General features: G+C 40.9%; 1 protein-coding gene across 23 annotated transcripts in view; it reads right to left on the bottom strand.

The window, feature by feature from the left end:
* Positions 1 to 15,432, bottom strand: part of auts2a (activator of transcription and developmental regulator AUTS2 a) — a 480,371-nt gene that overhangs the window by 237,891 nt on the left and 227,048 nt on the right. For 22 of the 23 annotated variants that reach the window (XM_042430283.1, XM_042430285.1, XM_042430284.1 and 19 more), the window contains one exon: positions 5,604 to 5,816. In XM_042430283.1, coding sequence (XP_042286217.1) covers positions 5,604 to 5,816 — 213 coding nt within the window. Of the gene's footprint in view, positions 1 to 5,603; positions 5,817 to 7,015; positions 7,159 to 15,432 lie in introns of those variants that run through there. The other variant, XM_042430303.1, reaches the window with a different exon arrangement.

The raw sequence follows: 15,432 nt of genomic DNA, 5'->3' as shown, positions 1-15,432 counted from the left end.
TTTTAATGCAAGACTGTTGAAACTACAAACAAAATGACATGTGAGCTGCTAGAGAATGTGTGTAATAGGTAATACCACTTAATTCCAGAGAATTACTTAGCAAAGGCTCATAAAAGACGTTCTCAGTTCCAAGAACAACTAGCAGCAGTGCCAGGGCGCTCTGCTCAATGACAACCTGCCTGTTATCCTCATTACATTAGGTCTGCAACTAATGATTACTGTCATTATTGATTAATCTGTTGCTTATTTTCTTGATTAATCCATTAGTTGTTTGGTCCATAAAATGTCAGAAAATGGTGAAAAACATTGATCACTGTTTCTCTAAGAACCAAGGTGACATCCTCACATGTCTTGTTTTATCCACAACCCAACAATATTCACTTTACTGTCATCAAGGACTAAAAATATTCACATTTAAGACTTTTTTTTTCTCAAAAATGGACTCAAAATGATGACTCGATTATCAAAATAGTTGGCGATTAATTCAATAGTTGGCAGCTAATTGATGAATCGACTAATCATTGCAGCTCTGCATTATATTACACTGCCTTATAATGAGCCAATATAACACCACAACCAGCTGACAGCGCCTGATGCCAGGATCACACGTAATCTATGATTCATTTAATGTGCTGGATAGATTTATACAATGATATCATGGTGCAAGGGACCAAGTGTTACTAAGATGAAGTGAATTCACATTGTTGATGCTGTATTGCCGGACATACAAAAACATATGTTACTAGTTATTAACGGCAAAAAGCCAGTTGCTTGAGGCCAAACATCCACACTGTCCAAGTCCAGTATAATAAACTCTTACAGTCATGATTGGCTTCTTGTAAACATCTACTTCTGTTCACAGAAGAAGATGCAATTTTGTGCTAAAAACTGAGAATCAAGTCAAACCTTTTAATTGTATTTATCAACTTATGGAGTCATTACTATTCCTCCAGACTGCAGGCTACCAAAGCATTGCACCCAAATGGTAGACTGACACAGAAAGACAGACAGCCAGACAGTCAGACGGACCGGCAGACAGACAGGCAGGTGGTTGGACTAAGATGTAGGGGATCAGAAGGGGGAGGTCCAACCTGAGCTCTCCTTACTTGCCCCCCCACTCCTTGGCTTCCCACTCCTCCAGTGCCAGAGAGCAGATGGGCCTCACAGCACGCCCCTCTGTTCAACAGAGCCACTGTACAAAGCACCACACACCACAGGCCCCCACTCCAACATCAGTGAGCAGAGCAGAGCCTTACCAGAACAGAACAACACTCCCCACCCACTACCAAACACACACACACACACACACACACACACACACACACACACACACACACACACACACACACAAGTGCTGGAAACATCTTTCCTACAAGTCTAAATCCAGTTCGAGCTGTAACAAATATATCACCTTGTTCTGACCTGTAGTTGCAGCACCGCCAGTGAACCAGACAGTGTACTGGTGCAACAAAATGGTGAGATGCAAAATTTCCTTACGTTTACAAAATGCAGTCCCAGATATCACTTAGGATGCATGCACAAACAAACAAACAAAAGGACGAAAAAATGCTTTTCTTTCGGGGTTTGTTAATGTTTTGTGAAGTGAGTACACATCTTTAAATTCCAGCTGGGCTCCTGAAAACAGCTTAAAACCACAGTCTGACACAACGGATATGTGAGACAAGTACTAATGCACTCTGCTGTAATCCTACATGACCTAATTGGAACACTCTATTGTATCCATCTACTGTCTTTTTCAGAGAAATCATACTCTCTAACAATCCCCACATGTAACCTGCTGCGGCTCTCACACGCATGCAAGTTAGTCGGAGCATCTCATTTGATTTCACACATACATAAATAGGCACACACTCTCATTCGCACACACTTTCAATATTGAATGCCGTGCCCTGCTACTCTAGATACTGACCTCTTACAACCACTCACACACACAAAAACCTCATACACAAAGAGACAACACTTACATTGAAACATATTTGTTTGTGGTTGCATGCTTGGAAAGGATTTCAGCCTTGTTGAGTTGACCACAGAAAGGTGAGAACCCTTAAGGTCTCTGATTCATTTTTTTTTAATAGTTGCAATAGATGTAGCCATAAGTCATATTCTCAATATCTGGATTGAATTAAGCACATGTGACAATTAAACAAAACATAAAAAACAAAACAGTGAAAAAAAGCTCCCTCCAATACGACAAAAGAAGAGAAGAGTTAGAGAGTCATATAATTTGTGGCTAGCTACTGTACTCTCATCCATCTCTGCTGAAGCTTCCTCTATCTGGGCTCTTTTTTCTCTGTGAGGCGATTGTATGTCAGAGGCGCTTATAAACATTTCTCTATTTTTTCCACCCTTGAGCTTACAATATCTCATAGTTCAGTACATTGGGTCAGAGCCAGAGATCGAAAACATTTGCTGCAATCTGTGAGCTCGGCTGGAAGGGGAACAAAAAAAAAAAAAGAGGGTGAAAAAAAAAACACGCCTCTTTTATTTATTCAACACGAAATTCTCTCCCTCTCTTCCTCCCTCACTCCGCTTCAAGTCAGAGCTAACAAAAAGTGCTGATAACAGGCTCTCTCTCTGCAGACTGTAGCGTTTCTAAATGGAGAATTAAACCTTAAGACAGACCTCTGACATTTAAAACGTAACCTTGTGGGAGGACAATGCCTTAACGTTTATTTATAGTGAAGCCAAAGAAAAGATAATAGTTGTGTGAGATAACTCTGCGGCTTGTTTTTCTTCAGAAAGGACAAAAAGGGGTGGCGTAAGGACCAGATGATGATCTTTTCAATTATGCATATGTCATAAAGTGTGACAGATTAGGGTGTTATTGAGCGCCAAGGTTGATAGGTCTATCTGCATCTTGCAAGGAACAAAAAACTATTTTTCATTGCTGAAAAGGGTGACTGTGTCACAGTCTTGCTATGCAACAGTCTGGACATTAGCTGTCCTCAAAGCCAAACACATTATCATTACCATCTGTAGTATAATCCTTTTAATAACTTTTCATTATAACCGAGATTACCAAGAAGGAAACCATTGTAATTTAGAGGGTTCTCACTGATATCTAAGCCAAAACACCTTGCATTTAACCCATCAGTGTTGTTGCCGTCATGTCACAGCCACCTGCCATGTGTGTGGAGGGTTATGGCAACACATGCTAAGTAAATGCTTGTTTGTGTGTCAGCACATATGTGGGTAAGTAGGTGGGGGAGGTGAGAAAGGGAGGTGAGAAAGAGAGTGGGTGAGAATGTGGTGGATGTGTCCGTGTGTATGCGTGCGTATGCGTATTCTCACCCACTCTATGCATCTGCAATTGTGTGAGTGTGAGAGCGTGTGTGTGCTCAGGAGATCGGGGTTGGGCTCCCGCTGCCAATAGCCTAAACACCATTCATGACCAATACACGACCACAGCCAACCACAGCCACCTGCCAAAGTATCTAACACACACACACACACACACAAATACAAGGAGCAGATGAACAATATTTATCAACACACATTCACTCATATATGACTACATGCAGTGGTTTCTGTACTGTATGCACAGCTATGACAGCAGTATAAGACAACCTTGAAACTAGCGGGTAGCACCATCTGTCTATTAGCCGGTACAGACATGACAAACAGGCAGAAGTGGTGGCCCTCACAACAGAGGTCTGCTACACTGCATTCACACAACTACTGTACATTATCTGTCACGTGACCTGTTCAAAATATGAACCTTTCAAAGCCGTTGGGACACATTACTGATGACTAGAGGCTGAGGGGATCATCTATTTAAAATCAGAGGACAGCTGCAGCAACAACACAGCCACAACTACCTTATAGAAAACTAACATTTGTAGGATTATACGGGTGTGAATTTGTCTTATAGTGTTATTGTAGATAGTGAAGGTATCATATACTTGAACTGCAACAAAGTCATTTAATGTTTTTTGTGTGTGTTACAACCTACAAATCAACAGAACCAACTGGGCAAAGGTGGAACCAAAGTAAATAAATATACCACCACGCATGGCGCTACAAAACCACTGTGGAGTCAATAGTATATTTAAGCAAATGGTGCAGCTGGTAACCTGTGTCTTTGTATTCCCTGGTGTCTGCTTGTCCTGCAGCAACCCAAACAAACACATCCTTGAATATGCAGCTCAAGAAGACTGACCCTCCCCCAGAGAAATGGTAAAGCCTCACCTCTTAGTCTCTGCTTGTGAGTGTGTGTATAAACAGTGGGTACAGATACACAGTATAACAGATAGTCCTCGTTGGTGGAGATACACAGCTGCATCAGTGTACCATAAATATTCATTAGTGACCTTGTCACCTTGCTACACACAAAAATATGTTCAGGCATACACTGATATACACTCACATACCCTTGAAGCTATATTTCACACTGGTGGAGCATGACTTCATTCAACTACAAGCCCCGATGCAAGTTAAACACGAAAGCGCTCGTCGCAGGTGTGCTGTACATGCATGTGATGTCACTTTCAAATCTTACTTGTGATCCGGATGATAGTTTGTCTATATATTCTGTTCGACATTTTTCTTTTCCACAAATGAGTTTTGCTTGTTTGTTATCATAATATAAACAGTTTCTTCATGGAGTGTGACTGTGTATCAAATATTGTGAGAATACCTAAAGAATGTTAGACTGACTGACTCCCTACAGCCAACAGCAGAACCAATGGCTGTCATTAAACCAACACCAGAGCTGTGAACACTGATACGCTGTAAACTGGCTGCTACATTAAGATATTGCTACAGTGTCACTGTTCTCTTTCAATGCGTTTGACATGCTCTACACAGCCTTGTTGTTTCTCATTGTAAATGTTGTATAATATAGACTATATAATGCAATATACATATTCAAGTGCCTGCATGACAGCCACAGTTATTAAAACTACAATTACAGAAGCCTTTCAGTTTGTTTACAGCTGTAACAATTGAACAGGTTCTGTTTTCCTGTATTAATTCAGTTTTTAACAATCTCTAGGCTGTAAACAACAGCAGCAGCATACGGCCAATGAAAAGCCTCAAAACCTTCTAATTCCTTGAGACACTTACAACTAGCTGCTACATTTTTCCGACAAATATCTCCATCCATCCAAACTCCAGCGCCTGTCGACTGAACAACGAACTGTTCAAACCCCCCCGGGAGAGGCCTGTGTTAAAATACAGTTGTTTTACATTTGCCTTGACTACAGATTTGATATAACACATACACACTCGGTGCATCAAAACAAAGCGAACGCTAAAGCGAGAGGAAGAAAGCAGAGCTGCCGCAGTATTTATAAGACTTGAAGTTATTCCATCAACAACTGATTTCCAAATGATTTTTCTCAGCATCATGGAAAATGATGAGGTAATACAAGGTGCTGTGCTGAAACCTTGTAAAAGAACCTTGTAAGCAAGAGATGATCTCTCATATATTTAAACTGAGGACACTTCATTTTCTTACAATAAGTGACATTGTGGGATGTCAAAAAGACTTTATCCATATTGACAGCTCATAATGCTAGTATATGCTAAAGTTATTGTACTTATGATCCCTGTAATAATAGAGTGTGATATGTTAAACTCACCATGGTGTGTTTCTTGCTCAGGTGTTTCTTCTTCCTCTTTCCTTGTGTGTGTGCCACACGGGGGTTGTTCTCCTGGTCTGAAGGCTGGTGATGGTGGTGATTGTTCTTGCAGGGCTCCAGGCTCAGGCCGTTGGGGACCCTGGCAGGCTTTTTCTTGTGCAAGGGACCTGCCTGGTTGTCTCTGGACTCCTGGGGCTTCAGCGTCATGTTCTTCTGTAGAGAAAAGGCAGCAGAGAGAGCTTACATTACAACTAAAACAAACATTTTATCACCAGCATTGGTAATGTGTTTTGCAGCGTGTATCAGCTGTGCAGCTGCCCTTAGAGGATTCTGTAATCATATGGTTCATCAACAGTCAAATCAATGTTTCATTAAATTCTTGTACCTGCTCATTACCAGAGCTTAAAAAAGGCTGAATATCCACTCATGAAAGCCTGTTTTGACAGATAGCAAATCTCCACTCTACAGTAAGCAGTGCAGTGAATTTGCTGCAAATTGAGAAGCAATCGTGCAGAAAGGCTTTAAATACAATATTTTCATCCACAAAGAACGGCAAAACAAAAAGGGATTCTTTTTAAGATTTATTTTTTGCCATTGCTTTTATTTGAAAGTATACAATAGAGAGGCCAACAGGAATAATGAGAAAAAGACAGAATGTGTCCCTGGCTGTGTTGCTGTTAGGTGGTATGTGTCATAGAGCACTTGGCCAAATGTTTGCCTAACACAATGTAAATCTTTTCATTATTTTCTTAATCACAACTCACATTACACCATTATATTTACAGTGGCAATGAAGAAAAAACTCTTTGCTTCTTAAACTGGATACCTGAGTATGTCAGCTGATCACTGTTAGCTGTGTTTTGTAGTTGTGAAGATGGAGCCTCTTTCTCATGTCTCTGCTGCCACAGTAGTTGTCACTACTACACTACACATTTCTGTCTTTGTTGATTCCAATTAAATTGTAATTATACATGTAAAATTGTCATAATGTTGTTTCACATCCAAAGTAATAGTTCGATGTATACTGGCTTTGCTTCATAAATAACACATAACAAGACTGTAAACAACATTCAAGCTTAGTCTGAAGTAGAGAAGACAAAGATAATAAGAAACGTTGATTGCGTTTGTGTTTACCACACAGCAAAAAACATCAACATTGAACAATTAAGTTCAGTTAGCCTGACAACAAATAAAAACTATCTACAAGACATTTCTCTTCATAGAGAAAACAAAACCATACGATAAGCCACTACCAGAATATTACAATGTATCTCCAAACAGACATGGTTATACAGTTTGACAGTGCTGATCAATACAACAACTCATCTGCTGCTGAGAGAGTATGTGATTTATCACAGCCATCCACAGTAAAAGTTATTGAACACATCAGCTTTGTTATTTGAAGGGCTGACCTGTTTTGCTCCATTGTGGACCGATGGTAATACCCCCGGGGAGGAATTTAAGCTGGTGAAGCAGCCATCAGTGTAGAGGCCGACTGTTGAAGGGAAAGGTGCAAAGCTGCCACAGCTGCACTAATGACATGTCAATACTCTGCAACATTTTAACAGCGAGGCTGGAGAGACGAGCTCGTGTCTGTGTAGAGGGATTCACACCACTGAGGTATGGGAGCGTGGACACTACAAAGGTCAAGAAATGTAATACATGTATGATGTGTTACTGTAGCTGAAAGGGCTAACACTCTGTCTGAGCATGTACTGTTATAGTTTTAACCAGGAGGTTTATTTCTGCACTCTAACTCTGACACAGTTTGGTGTTTTTCCAGTTTTCTTTTCCTCATCTTGCTTCATTTAATGCTTTCTAAATCCCTGACCTACTTGAAAAGTTGCCAGTTTTCCACTAAATGACTGATTATTTTGCTAATTCCTTTGTTATCACAAGTTTGGACTAAATTAAGGTTCAACTGGATTATGGACTCTCTCACATTTGTCTCATGCACACTGGGACATCTTTTTCTACTTTGTTTCACTCTGGTTTTAAGAAAAAACACTGCCTCAGTCTCTTTGCCAGTAACATCTTTAAGGGTATTGAACAGCACTTGAGCTGGACTCAGCACCAGTCCACAAAACCCTGCATCAGTCCAGGATTTATCCCACAGCCCACAGAAACTACTGTGTGCCTCATATTTGGTGTACAGTGTTTATATGGAATGAAATCAAGACAGATTTTCCACAAAATACTGTTGAGAAAAAAAAAAAAAAAATCCACCACATCTCAAGCAGGAGCAGTTTACTTGTTGATGGACCACCTCGGAGCAACCGTAGCGTGCCTGTAGAGAATTACTTAACCGGTGTTACAGATATGCCCTGCTGTCAGAAGGATGAGTTTGATGGGTGTGCTACTGGCACTGACTCACTAAACCATTTCTAAAGGCCTCGATTCCCTCGCAGAAAAACAAGTGCATGCATCAACTAATCTTGTTTGCCTTTTCCGCCCACACCCATCCAAGGCAAATAATGCAACATGACATGCATTGTCAGTGCACAGAATAAGCGACAAAGTTATGATGGGGCTGAGAGAGCTTCCATTGTGCCAGCTTTCTGCATGCTTCTAAGCCTCAAAACCAACTGATTGCCGGGAATAAATTATGCACAATATGTTTTGCCTGCTCGCTGAACAATAGCGAGACAAATTCCTTATTTCAGTGCCTTATGATGATACTGAAAGGAAAGTAATTGCTCAATATGGTTCCCTCTCCACTAGCTTTCCTTACTGTGATTGCCTGGCAGTGTACAAAGTAATTAAACTGACATTTAGTGGCAATGAATGGTTTGCAGGTATCCTTACAACAGGTTACAGTCCCGAAGGCAACTATTCTAATTACCTTTGTTACATTTTCGGTTTTTACAAAGACTGTATAATGTACCGCATCTAATGAGAGATAAAAACTTGTTACCTTCAAACATCCTGTTGTTAATCTTACATCAGACATTTACTACTTAAAGTTCCCCTCCAGACAAAAATGTAGTTTACTTATTAATACTTCGGTTGGATGTTTGAGCTTCTCTGTGCAGAATGATGCATGTGCAGAAATTGTTTTCACGTTCATCTGCTGAAGGAGGAAAGTTTCTCTCTCTCACCTCACCTTGACTCAGAGTTTTAGATGTGCACCTGAGAGCATGATCTCACAACTAGTTTGGAGCCAATCCTGGTCAACGGTACAACACGAGTGTGATGTGGAAACTCAAAAGCCTCCCGTGCACATACACTGAAGGAAGAAAATGTGAACTGTTTTCAGTTGTAAAGTATCTAAAGAAGCTGCCTGCAGTAGATTACTTTAGTGTGCTTCGTGCAATTTCTTCTGCTGAATATTCCACAACCGCTCATTAACAATTCATATACAGTAGAATTGCGAGAAAGAGGCTCCTCCAGAACATCCACCATGTTTAGTCTGGTAATAGGTGGAACAGTAGAGTCTGTGCTGCTACTTTCACAGTCAGGGAGAGTTTGAATGAAACAATGGAAAGCTATGCTTGCCAAAAAAATAAATGCAGTTTAAAATAATAAACTGAAATGAGTCAGCGCATAAAGATGATGAATTGAAGGGACAGAGTGCGGTCAACGGATGATTCCAGGAGCGGGGTTCAATAACCATTGCAGCATGTGTGAGGTAATGGGATATGTCTAATTCAATTCTCCAAATTCTCATTTATATGGTTGTTTTTAACTCTTTGAAACATCTTCTATATATAGTATTCATGTTCAACAAATTGTAAAAACACCTGAGAACTTTCAGTCTTAGCTGTGTCTATATGAAACTCCATATAACTTCACATAGTTTTGATAACACTAGCACACTAGCTGCATCCTTTAGGCAACCATCATCTCTAATTTATTCATATCTTTACTCTTTCTCATACATTTTTGGGGGGGTTACTTCATTCATTCCTTTCCCATGGCTGTTTCCACTGTTTCTCTTCAATCTCCTTTGTCTTGTGTTTGAACAGGGCTTTGGAGAACCTCCACTGTCTCCCCCCCTGTGTGCCTGAGCACTCTGAACTCAATGTCTACTGCAGTAGATTTAAAAAGCTAGACCTTCCCTGGTCTCTAACAGCCTGTTGGCATTTGAGCGACCAAACAGACAGGCCTGTGAGAGGCTGATCAAAGAGTCTGATCAACTTGACTGAGACAGTTTAATTAGTTTACACAAACTGGGCTCCCAGCAGAGAGGAAAAGAGAGAGGCATGGATGGTGGCAGAAAAGAGGAACAGACAGAGATGTTGAGAGACGGAGAGAGCACTTGAACGTACCGGAGGCTTATGAATGTGGCCTCCCACGATAGTGCTGCATTCAGCGTCGGGCTCAAAGTGCATCTGCGCACACACACACACACACGCACACACACAAGTCCCAGATCTGCCTGGCTGACAATATTAGCAAACTCTACACAACAACAGACAAAGTAAACAATAATTGGAGATCTAATGAATGTTAATAAAGACTGATAAGTATAATCTCTCCTTGTGGGGTACTCCAGGACAACAGCCCATATTAACTTGAGCTACCTAGTTAAGTTGAGCAGTGAATTGTCTCTCATTCTTTAGGGAGTCCTTGACCTGATTATCACATTTTCAGTGGGTGTGAAATAGCATTAAGCGAGCTCTGAGTGTTGGGTGTAACAAATTGCTGGGTAATTCACTGCTGCTGTTTGTGGTGATGTAACCAATTACAGGTGTGATTAGAGCAGCTGAACTGCTTCATATGGGATTTAATGGTTCAAACTCAGGTTAGAATGTCATGTAAATATGGTAATGACTGGCCCAGCGCCTCATAAAGAATCTTCAAAGCTAGTTGCGGGGACACTATTAGGATTGTACATGATATAGATCACAATAACTGGAGAGGAAAGAGAGAAGTAACCAACTGTGCTAGATTTCTCTCAATGTAACTCAATAAGGGAACGAGCTTAAAAACACATTTTGGAGAGTTTAGATTGTAAATTAATGTCTAAAATAATTAAAATAATAATCCTTTGTGTCAAAGCAGGGCAGTTCTGATAAACACACGACTTTTCTTTGAATGACAGACAACACTACAGTGAGAGTGACCCTATCTGTCCACAGAGCCATGTACCAGTGGCTGAAGCTTCTGAGCATTGGCCAGCGCTGGCACCAGCTAATACAACTGGCCAACCTGGACGAGCAACACTGCCAAATGGGTCTACAGCACATTTGGCAGTATGGAGACAATGCTGAATACACATGCTCCGATGCAGAACATATGAGGAATTCAACCAGTGAGACAAGCATATGGACATCCGTGTACACTTCAGCACTAGTCTTTTCTCAGAGCCTTCAGTTTACGCTCCTTGAAAAACCGCCTCTTCCTCAAACAACCGAGAAAAAGAGACGGAGGAACACAAAGCAGCTCGAGGAGATCTACTTTCCTTCAAGAATGAGACGAGAGTTGTAAGAAAATAGATTTGCAGGGAAAGAGCAAGGTTCCTACAGAAAATGATTCAGCGGTCCATCCAGCAAGTTGACCTGCAGCTCAGAGAAATCTGATAAGAATGTGGAGCTGCTAGAGAACGCTGCAGCTCCCGGATACACACACAAAAACCTCAAGTTCAAGGGTAGGAAAGAGAATTTCCCCCCCAAAAAAGAACTATTTTAATATTAATTTTGTTTTGAGGATACAGTAGAACTAACTACGATGTTAACTATTGACCACATTCAGGCTGTTTTAATAGTGGTGAATAAAAACAGCACAATACATGAAGAATCACACATAATCACACACTCCAGCTGCATTCACCATCAAGTTTTGTAAACAGGTGAGAAAATCCTTGAGGCAGAAATTCTATGCTTGTAATTTTTGAATGAATGAATTCCAGCCTGATTACAGCTATTGTAAATGTGGCGATGTGAGTTTTGGGAGGTTAAGTGTAACTATTGAATGGTACATGTCTCAAGGCTACTGTCAATTATATCTAGAACGATTTCTTAACACAAGGCGTCAGAGTAACTTGGTGGAAATCTTATTTTGAGATTGATACTGAACCGAGAACAGAAACGTCTTCGTCTGTGCTGCACAAATAGGTTATGTAAGCAGTTACTGCTGCTGTGAGCTGTGAGGACATCATCATAACTCTCCCACAGTCCTCATGCAGTTCAAATACCTGCATTTCCACAAATGTTTGACAGACTCAGTAAGAAAAGAGAAAATGACTTAGAGGTTATGGACTAAAGGGACACTTACTTATCTGCAATTAATATGACAGACAAGATCAAGTGCTGGAACATCAATACTGCTGTGTCATCTCTGTGGAGCTGCAGCTGGAGGTGCAAACTGGCGTCTGAGGCTGAACTTCAAAAACTGGAACCTTTTCCAGCTCACTTCTTCCTAAAACCACAGTCTGAAGCTCTGCCTCCCTTCTGAGAGTCTCGGAATAGATGCAGGCGCTCGCATAAAAACACACAAACACACACACACAGACACACACAGCTGCTGAGTATTTTCAGGTGCAGCTGAATGAGCTACTGTCAGCATTATATGTAGAGGCCTGTGGGTGGAGGGAGGTTGTCTGAGGCTAGTAAAGCTTTTCAGGTAGGCAGCAAATAATTCCCCTGACAGACAGAGCCATCTACAAGATGTTTGTTCACCTGCGTTCGTTTCCTTCTGTCTCGTGATAGCTCTTCACAACAATAGCGGAGCCTGACAGGATAGTGTCCACTTAAAAAATGCACATACACACACTGTTCATGTACACAAAGACGCCTAGCCAATTTCCTGACACTAATCTCATCATAGTACTTTTTCCACTTGAGTCAGGAGGGTGTGTGAAAGAAACACAAGGGGATATCCTGTGTATGACGATCTGATTTCCTAGTTGTGTCTGGCTGTTCAACGAATACAGATTCTTTTCTTTCTGGGAGCGCAGACGGGAACGGGGGGGGGGGGGGAGCCGGGGTAATTGGAGATCTCAGCGACCAGGTTCCATTTGTATCTTTCGGTCTTATCAGAGGTCCTGAGAGAAGCACAACAACTGATTTGACCAAATAAAACAAAGCGCTGTGAGCCACACATATCGTATCAAAGACAGCCATCAGACGGCCACAATAACACTGAGAAAATGAGACGTGTCCAAAGTGACAATATACTGAAACACCCAGCCTGTCGGAGAGCGTGGGAGTTATTCTTTAAAAAGTATCTTACAAGACTGTCCAAAAGGAGCACCAAAGTCAGTAGCTCCGTATCCATGTGCATTTGTATTTGTGACGCTATATGTGTTTGTGTGTGTACATGTCTCCTGTGTGCATTTTTTTTTTTTTTTTTTTTAAAGGAGGGAAATCAGACCTTCTGCAGAGACGCCAGCAGAGCACAGGACTTAATGAAAAACAAACATATTCAGCATGAGCCACAAGAACCCACAACATTTACCCTGATTAAATAAACATGAGAAGCAGATACAGCCTGTCAGCCTGGGTTTTTTCATGTTAATCACTGAGTAAGCAGAGCAGGCAAAGTGGCCCTTTAATGGGCGCAGAAAGATGTAAACCAGCAGTGTTTGTGTTGTTGTATTACTGAATCAGAGCGCAGAATTTAATGTGAAAACCTATAGAGGAATATTTCACACGCCGACGTCAGCTGACAGCTCGTCTGGTGTGTTTAGAGGAATATGAATAAAAAGATTTCGCTGTAAAGCGAAACAAAAGCAAGATAACATGCACGCTAACCATGTGGTGACAACCTGAATAAGCAAAGCGTACTGCGAAACAAGATGAAGTACAGACTGTCCTGATCAAATGAGAACAAACAAGAGGGAAAATAATGTTGTTCTGAAAACAATCCCAGCCCGAGTGGCATTGTGGGATGGATTTTACCCTTTGAAGCTGCCCTTGTTGGCTTAAATAATTACATCTAATTGCTGACAGATGTAAAGGCAAATGAACCGTTTGCTTAAACAGGCAAAGGGACTGCTTACAGTGACTGCACTAGGTCACAGCCTCTATTGGATTCTGCCAGTCCTGATTACTTAACAAAATTCACTTTCTGCAAAATGGGCTAATTTATTTAGCTGTCTACGACCGACAAGTCACTCATTCTTGAAAAAAAAATTAAATAATCACCTCATGGTTGGGCATAATGACAGTTATTCATAACGCGCAAGAGACACTGCAAGAAAAACGTCTTACAGTACAAGTAAGTTTGTTCGAGTGATCTTAAAAAACATGCTGCCACCTTAAATGAACCTGTATCCTGTAACAAAGCAAATGTTCTGCGTCTGTGTATCCAAGTGATATGTTGAATTCACTGTTATTATTTGCGAGTTGATAGATTCTTCTTGTCACTGAGGTGATAGATGAGAACACCGTTATACTAAAACACATATCAATTTAACAGAAATAACTTCAAAGGAAAATGAAGGTCTGCCAGCCGCCCATAAACCACACAGATTAGCTGACAACATTATAAAAGCCAGTCTCTGGGCAACAAATGCCATGTCTGATGCATCACCGACGAAAACATGCTGTATGTAAGAACATAATAAATCCCACATGAGACCTTTTCTTCCTACAAAGTGCTGCATCCAACTACAGCCAAACATGTTGAAGTAAACATGTTGTGCCGAGCTCGCAACCAGATTTAGGAGACAGCCAGCAGTACTGACACACACACACACATGCATGCATACCCGACACATGGAAATACTGCTCACTATGCTGCTTGTTTTTAACTAACTAGAAATTGACAAGCTTGCCACATGGTGACGGGAAATCTGTTCAGTGTTAAAAGTGACGTGGAGACAGAGTACATCCAGCTGGTTGACTTTGTAGATGCATCTTTCTCTCTGTGTTTCAACCCTCCACCCTTTCCTCTTAAAAAGAAGCTTTTCACAAAACAGGCTCCACAGTTGAACGCTGTAAAAAAAACAACATGTGCTTTTTAACATGAATAACAAGTTGTTGGACATTAAAAACTGAAATTATCAGCAGTTTAAGTAAAAAACTGAAATTGTGCAAACAAATCAAGCTCATCTCTTGCTTCAACAAAGGTGAGTGAGTCCTGATGACTTTGAATCTTAATCTGTGATTCATTATAAGAAAAGAAAGTCCTGTTAACTTGTGTTCTTTAGTTAGGGAATGAAGGACAGCCCATTTCACTGCACTGAAAAATCTCAGAAGTTATATTGAATAAACGTTTATCATGTTTAAATTGTTCACTTCACTTTCAAAAAGCAGCTGAAGACCTATTTGTTTAGACACGCCTTTGTGTAATTTTTCTATTTCTGTTTTTTATTGTGTTTTATGTCTGTATGTATGATTATGCATAACTTCCTCTGTGAAGCACTTTGTGAGGTCTCTGTTCTTGAAAGGTGCTATATAAAGTGACTTACTTACTTGATTTAAATATATCTTAGCTATCATTGGTCGTTGAGCATCAGGGAGGCGGGTCTTATCTTAGCCTGTCAGAGGAAGACACCAGAAAAGAGAGAAGGAAGGAAGGAAACCTAACCTGTCCATTGGACTGACCCATTTTAGTATCTCACCCCCCGGAGCTGCCTGATCAATAGAAAATTGTTAGAAAATGTGTGTGTGTGTGTGTGTGTGTGTGTGTGTGTGTGTGTGTGTGCACACTACTAGGGTAGCAAAAAAGTGGAGGCGCAAAGTTTTCTCCAGCATCCCTCTTGATTCAGACATGATGTGAAAGCCTTAATGAAGCATAGTGAGATGAGGAGCTCTGATGAGGGTTTGACTAGAGGTGGTCATCAGCGCCTGAGCACATCCAATAGACTGCTCACTGCGTCTGTGCAGCTTGGATTCAGAAGAAACTAGTAGCGGCAGCGTGATTGTGATGTAAGCAAAGGACA

Source organism: Thunnus maccoyii, chromosome 13, assembly GCF_910596095.1.
Source record: "Thunnus maccoyii chromosome 13, fThuMac1.1, whole genome shotgun sequence".
Taxonomy (NCBI): domain Eukaryota; kingdom Metazoa; phylum Chordata; class Actinopteri; order Scombriformes; family Scombridae; genus Thunnus; species Thunnus maccoyii.
The sequence above is the reverse complement of the archived record's forward strand: the minus strand, read 5'-3'. Positions and strand labels throughout refer to the sequence as shown.